The following is a 7,524-nucleotide window of genomic DNA, read 5'->3' as shown; positions in this document are numbered from 1 at the left end:
AGAGAGAGAGAGAGAGAGAGAGAGAGAGAAATGGAAAGACAGACAGACTTGAGTGCTATTAGGGTCCAAACATCCATATTAGAACATGTAATAATGGGGATTAAACAATGATGTTGTTTTTAGAATGTCTACTTCACATTTAGGGTGACACATTGACAATCCTTTCTGGATTATGACTATAATATTTTTATTTGACCAAAGTTTATTTTCCTAATCAAATCTGGAGGCTGAATTTCTACTCAGGGAAATGTTTAGAAAAGCAGTTCAACTCTCACGGACCCCTAAGGAGTTCTATGTAGACGAGATTAATAGCTACTTCAGCATGAGAATCATACTCATTTGCTTTTTAAATATTTACTGATACTGCTTTGGTTTCCTTAGTTCAGTATGGCCAGAAAAAGAAAGTAACTCTTTTAAGTTTAAAAAAAAATAGTAAGAAACTCTTAATTCTTGAAACGAATTGTCCTTTGGTAATAAGAAGTCTTTTTGGTTGTAGAGTCATAGACAAGAAAAACCAATGCCACAGCTGAATCAAGAGTCATCAGGTACTTCATGTTGTTTTTGTTACTTTAATAGCAACTGGTCTTTCATATTTCTTAAGTTCAAATTGTTTATTTTGAAATTTGTATTCTTAATGCTTATAATGCAATTTCAATAGCATGTTTCATTTTAGTGATTTTAAACTTTAAAGATTCTTGTAAATATTATTTTGCAATATTTCTTATAACAAAATATCTGTGGCTAGAAATAATAAGATATGATAGAAAGATCTTTGTTTAATCATAATTTATCTTATGATTTTGAAATTCCATTTTGTCCCAATTTCCCAGTTACATTAAATGATGATAATCTTTGTGTTTTCTAATCTCTTGAGGAAGTGGGGACTGTTTATGAAATAATACAACCCTTTAAAATTAATTCATTAACTAAGTTATGAGTAGTTTGGTGATTTAGCCTGTGTTCATGTCACCAGTTTGTCTGAGTGAAAAATTCACATGAAAAATTCACTTAAAAAATTCTTTTTTTCCTGTAGTGATCACTGATATGATGATTTGTTTTACACTCTGATGGCATATAGCATTCCGTTTAGAGTGTATGAACTCATATTATTTTGAGATATAACATGCTAATATTATTTTTCACTTCTAGTGTAAAGAAGAAAAACTCACATGCGGAACTTGCCATGGTGGCTGTTGATAAGGAAAAAGCCCATTGCCAAATGGTGAGAATGCCTAGAGAGAAAGAAGAAATTACAGTGATGTAGAAGTGAGGAGAATAAATAAAAAATGAAGCAAACCTATTAATACAATTTGAAACTTGAGAGTCTAAATCTCTTTTTTCATTAAACTGTGATTTTTTATTTTAAGGCAGAGATGATAATGATATTAATTAGTATTAGTATTATTGAACACTTATGTTCTAGGTACTGTGCTGAGCATTTTATACTGGTAAACTCATTTAGTCTTCAAGTAACCATAGAAGATATTAATATTATTATTCCCATTTCACTTAAGATTCTGAAGTTCAGAGAAGTTAGTTATTTGCCTCAAATCACATAGTTGGTAAATGACTGAAGCCAAGATTCAAATCAAGGAGTGTCTTTTCATTCAATTTTGCATTCTCTACATCTATAATAGTGTCTGATAGTAAATGCTAATTGACTAAAAGACAGTATTTTAGAAGTTCCACACTAGATGGGATTTCGAGAAACCATTTGCACATTTTCATGTTTTAAGTTAGGACTATACTTGTGCCATCCACCCAGAAGTGCTGGGAGCAGTGTTACTTTTCATAGCGATATTTTAGGTCCTCATGCCATAGGTCTTGGAAGGGACTTAGAGATCATTTCGTTTACCCGTTGAGAACCTGGAATCTGGAAAGTCGAAGCGACTTGCTTAAGATCATACAACTAACAGGGCTGAGGGTAGAACTTGAATCTCTGTTCTATGATTCTTCCATTAGTGCTCAGGTTATTACACTACGTTGCCTCTATTTTTAAAGAAGCTTCCCAAGACAAGAGTTTTGGGTACTTTTTAATTAAGCAAAGACTAGATTTATCTTACCAGGCAGTTTTAAATAGGTGGTGACAACATCACCTTGGAAGAAAGTGTCAAAACTAAAGATTCTATTTTGTACTTAGCAGTACCCATATTGAGGAGTACTGGAAGTTTGTATGTGGAGATAGCATGGCCCTCCAAATCTCTCTGAGGCCATATGACTCTGGTTTGGAATTTTGCTGGGCAAGTCTCACCTGAGGTGTCTGGGCCTCCTCTTGGGGCTGAGTTGGGGCAGGTGTTGGCTGCTTTAAAGGCCGCTTTGGTGATGGCTTTTTTGGTTGAGGTTGGTTGGGTTTCTGGCTCTCTGGGGCTTGATCAATCTTGCTCTGGTGTTTAGGTGCTGAGGGAGATGAGGGTTTCCTTGGGTGCCTTGTATTGAGTGGTGGCTGTGGCCACATGGGCATCTGGTACTGCGGGAAAAGCTGAGGGAGTTGCAAACCATTTCCATACAAGGGTCCCAGTTGTGCCAACTGCAAGGGTAGTAAATAACAGTAAAATTACATGAGGGCTGAGATTCTGGCTATCTCCACTCTTGTTTCAGTCTCTAAAACTCAGCCGTGGATCTTAAAAATCCTGTAGAACTTAATAATGGAAATTCTAAGGTCTTTAGCTAGTATTTCTTTAAATGTTCTTACAGAAATAAATTTCAATCTTCTAGAAAACCAACCAAACAAACCAAGTGAAATGCGGAATTGGGAGAGAAATGTCGTTTTACAGATCTGGCTGATGACTTTCTAACCTTGAAACCCTGACTCAGGTTAAAAGTGCGCAAGTCCAGTTATAGAGGAGTTGATGTGACATTTATAACTCCTATGACTTTTCACAGGCTGGACAAGGAGAAAAAAAAGTAAAAAGAAAGAAAGTGTGAGTTAAGAAAAAAAAAAAATAAAAATTTGTGTGTGTTAGCATCCTTAAAGGTGCCCGTGCTTCTTAATTACAGGTAAATCCTCATTAATTCCATTTTCATTATCAGAATCACCACAATTACAAGGTTGCCAGGAAGGCTAAAGTAATTATTGTCTGAAAATTCTAATTTATAAGTTGACTTGTTACAACATTAGTTTCCATTTAAATTCTCTCTGGTTTAACCCTAGTCTCTATCTCCAATCTTCATTAATCAAATTGCTACTTTGCCTTGCTGTCTATTGGATGATATACATACAATACAGTGCAAATGCCATGTGGACTGATGGAAAGTGAAATTGCAAATCTTGTATTAAGATGCAGTATTTCATGACAATTAAGTTGGTGAAAATTTCAAATCACAGGCAAAGTCACTAAAACCAAGAATGAGTTTAAAAGAGTTGAGCCAGTCAGTACTTGAAGAAAATTGACAATGATGATCATTTCAGGTGAGGGGCTTCAAAAGAGAATGACTTCAATGAAAAGAATTAAAAGAAAATTGATGAAGTCCTTGATTTCTCACTCAAATCCTTTTCATGATCATGTCACAAAAGTCAAAAGTGACATGTAGTTTTATTATATTACCATACAATTTTGTCAGAAAAATTACGCCAAAAGACCCAACTGATACTTGATTCATTTTTGCTTTTAAGAATTAGCACATAGTGGTAAGTATAACCTAAATTTATATAAGTATAACTGAAATGAGTCATGTAAAAGATATAAATAAAATAAGAACATAATTTTAGTGTTATCTTTCAAAACAATTCAAATAAAAGTTAAGCGCACCCCCCGGAATTGACTATGCTATTTTTTGGTTCTCATTATTTGTGAATATATTTTGTGTGATCTTTTCCTAGAACCAATTTCTCTTGGAATTTAAGAACTCTCATAATTAATAAATGATTTTGATTTGCATGACAGAACAGTAGTAATGAATAAAAAGAAAATTTGGCATAAGGGGAGTGGTGAAATAATTTTTCCCCCTTGAAACTGTTATAATGATTATATTGTAATTAAAACATGTGGATAGCTATTGGTGTCTTTATTAGCTAAGACAAACCTTATAATGTAATTATCTGTATAAAACAAATAAAAAGATCACCAGAAATAACATAAAGTGGAACTTACATGTGGGGAGTTCATAAAGTTGAATTGACTGTACTGCATCATCTGTGACCAAAGGAATCCATTAATGTGGCACAAAGTGAAAAATTGTTATTCAGTTAATACACAAATTATAAGAAATTATAAGAAATAAGTTAAATTTCTGAATTTAAAGTATGATAGTTATAAAGTCTTTTACTAATTATGCATAAATTAAGTATGTAATTAACAAAACTTCTATAGAACTTTAATTTTTAACTCAGAATGTTTTTTGAGAAGAATTAATATAAAATAGTAGAGAATAAAAATCTTGCCTTCTTTGAGGTCATTGAATGTTCTACTCTATCTTTTGTATTTCAGAATTTGAGAATGTGATAATTCTATGAAAAGATGGTTCTCCTTTCTGATATGTAATAAATTTGGCTAATGATCCTGCATATGAGTCATGTAAAAGGTATTTATGCGCTTATGTGTCTCCATTTTAATAACCTTTGGTACAATGTCTACTTTTGCTAGCTTCAACACAGCAAAAAAGCTAACATTAACTATACTTCAACAAATTCACATTTACCTTGAAAAAGAATGTTGAAATACATAGGTAGGATGCTGCTGGGGAATTACTACTTTGCCTTGATTTGAGGGGTTAAGTCATTCAAATCTCCCTTCCTCTACCTCTTCATAAGAAATTTTGTATATCAGAAAGTTTGCCAATATTATCTCTTTTTTTTATGTACTCTGAGAAGAGGGTTCTAGAAAACCTCCCCAGAGACTAAACATACATACCTCTTCACTTTTACTGCTAAATCCAGGCATTCGGGGCATTTGCATCTGGAAGTGAGAATTTGGGTGACAAATTCAGAACACCAATTGAAATAAGCCCAATAAGTATCTTCAAGCTATGCAATAATAGAACACACAAAGAAGTCCTAAATTAAAAAAAAAAATACTCACTGGCATAGCAATGGAATTACCAAGCAGACCTAGAAAGATCAGGAGAATCTTCATTTTTCCACTTGGTACCTGGAATACAAAACTGGATTTTATTTTTGGATTGTGAAATAACTATGCTTAGGGCACTCTGCACTTATTTAGTCACTAGCTCATCTGTCTGTCAGGGAGAGTGCAGCAATAGACAGTGATAGGGGCCTCTGCTGCCATTGTTATTTTATGTTAAGAAACTATCATATAGCTATTACCTGGTGCTATTGTAAGAGGCAAAAAGGTCAGAATTAAAAAGGAAAGATAAAAGAGAGAGAGGGAAAGAGACAGAGTGAGAAAGAGATACAGAGAGAGAGAGAGACAGACAGACAGAATGACAGAAGATGAAGACATTGATGCTTGAGAAGATGAAAGGTGGTTCATAGCACTGGAATGTGAAAATTAGGAATTTACTAAAAAAATATGAATATTGAAAATTTTGCATTTCCAGTTGCTAGGCTGGTTTACAAAGGCATAGTATGTCTGACTATATTCATTGTTCAGAATAATCTCAGTTTCAATAAGGGCATACTCCAAAATCAGTACTTTGAGTTACTTTCTAAGATGCCATAGATAACATTCCATTAGGTAAAGGCTAAATGAGCTGGACTATCTTAGAATCCTGTCCTTTTCTTCTTTCCTCTATTATTGTTGTTATTATTATTTTATCTTTTAAAAAGTCACTTCTGCTCAAGGGCTGGTCATAGAAATAGGAAAACATAGGCAAAACTATGAATTCATCTGTTTATTAGATACGTAGATTAAACATATATAGAGAAAGATTTAAACTATAGATTTATACATAAAGTTTGGAGATTGTTTTCATAGATTTCATTTATCATACTCTAGTTAATTCTGCAAGATTTGTATAATTAAGACATGTATTTACATCTTTTTATAAGGTTCATTCTGAAGCATTTCCTTGGGTAATTCCTTAAGAAAACTCTGTTCTATTTACATGTTCAGTAAGAGGAAAATAAAGGTTTAAATCGATGATTTATTTTCATGGTGTATCAGATAAAACATAATTCCTAGCATAGGAACCAGTATATAGATAGCAGTGCTTTTTCAGCCCTTTTGTTCTTTCTTCCTCTTTCTAATCATGAAATGCATCTAGTAGTGATTTGAGGCAATGCTTACCCTTCTGCTTGCTTCCCAAAAGAGCAATATAATGAAAATACACATCAGCATTTTTCTAAATTGTAAGTAGTCAATTACTTTTTATATATCAGAGAATTGGGAGAGTGTAATTAAACAAAAGAAACAGTAATATGTAAATGCCTTTCTTCCTAATTAAAGATTTTCAGAATTATAACATTGTAGAGAATTAAAAATAACAACTGAAACTAGTGTGTTTATTATAGGCTACAGTAACATGAGAAAGCTAATAAAAAGAATATTGGTGAATGCTTCCCCCACTCCCACCCAAATCTACATCTAAGATTTTGGAGAACTTTTGGATGTTTAATTTCTCTTTGCTTAATTATCCATTTAATCTCTATAGTAGCTGTCATTGAGATTCTTGATGTTACACACTCTTGTAGGAAGGTGTCATCTTTTATTTTGCAAAAATAAAATGCCACTCTATCTTTTGTGAAATTAATATATTATGTTGGTTGACTTTTAAGATTCCTTCTATCTCTAAAAGTTCATGATTAGATGAAAGTCTATGAATAGTAATTTATTTATTTTTGAGCTGAAAATAACTCTTGTAATGATTGCCTGTGTAAGTTCTTACTTCTTCTATCCCAGCTATGAATTCAGATGCTCTTTGTTTCTTCTGACATATTTAAATAGTGTTCTATCCTCTCAAGTGTATTTCTGATCATTAGTTTGATATGTAACCTGTATATATTAGGAAGGAAAAAATGAATGAAAATACTCACCAGGTTATCTAGCTTAGAAGAAGAGGCTCCATGCCTGCACTGAAGCAGCAACATTTTTTCACCAAAATTTTCATAAGCCTTTAAGAAAAATATAGATATGGCATGAGAACAACAAATAGAGAAATGAAACAAATATTTTAAACAAATAGCAAAGCTTCTGCTCTATGGCAGCATATCTCATGTTAATTATTTTATCTAATCATACCTTTCTTTACTAGAGGGCTTTCAAAGTAATTCTTAATCTTTTGTTGCTTTAAGGGTAGGATGAAAGCTAAATTGGAGAGAAAATGACCTGGGCCCTGTATTTTGATATACTTCTAGTGCAGAGTTGACGAAACTTGACTGCTCTATGAGGAAATGTACAAAAGCGCCATATTAAATGAGATCTAGGTAGGTTGGAAGAAAACTTATAAGAAAAGCAAATACACCAAATAAACTAAATAGTTTAAAATTTTACAAGGAGACCAGTCTGAAAACAATGATTATACAACCAACATCAAATAATGTAATAAGGAAGTCTATAAATTAAGTTCATATTTTGGCACTATATTATTTATGTTGATAAACTCTAATACTTACCCAATGACAGTTAG

At 32.7% G+C, this 7,524-nt stretch overlaps 1 protein-coding gene across 1 annotated transcript in view; it reads right to left on the bottom strand.

The window, feature by feature from the left end:
- Positions 1-6,985, bottom strand: part of ENAM (enamelin) — a 12,816-nt gene extending 5,831 nt beyond the window's left edge. The window contains exons 1-6 of the mRNA XM_011360502.1: positions 6,932-6,985; positions 5,019-5,087; positions 4,851-4,895; positions 4,092-4,133; positions 2,252-2,527; positions 1,170-1,232 (exon numbers count right to left, since the gene is read on the bottom strand). Of these exons, the coding sequence (XP_011358804.1) occupies positions 1,170-1,232; positions 2,252-2,527; positions 4,092-4,133; positions 4,851-4,895; positions 5,019-5,087; positions 6,932-6,985 (549 nt within the window). The remainder of the gene's footprint in view (positions 1-1,169; positions 1,233-2,251; positions 2,528-4,091; positions 4,134-4,850; positions 4,896-5,018; positions 5,088-6,931) is intronic.
- Positions 6,986-7,524: the final 539 nt, after the last annotated feature.

This window comes from Pteropus vampyrus, unplaced genomic scaffold (genome assembly GCF_000151845.1).
Source record: "Pteropus vampyrus isolate Shadow unplaced genomic scaffold, Pvam_2.0 Scaffold56, whole genome shotgun sequence".
Classification (NCBI taxonomy): Eukaryota; Metazoa; Chordata; class Mammalia; order Chiroptera; family Pteropodidae; genus Pteropus; species Pteropus vampyrus.
The sequence above is the reverse complement of the archived record's forward strand: the minus strand, read 5'-3'. Positions and strand labels throughout refer to the sequence as shown.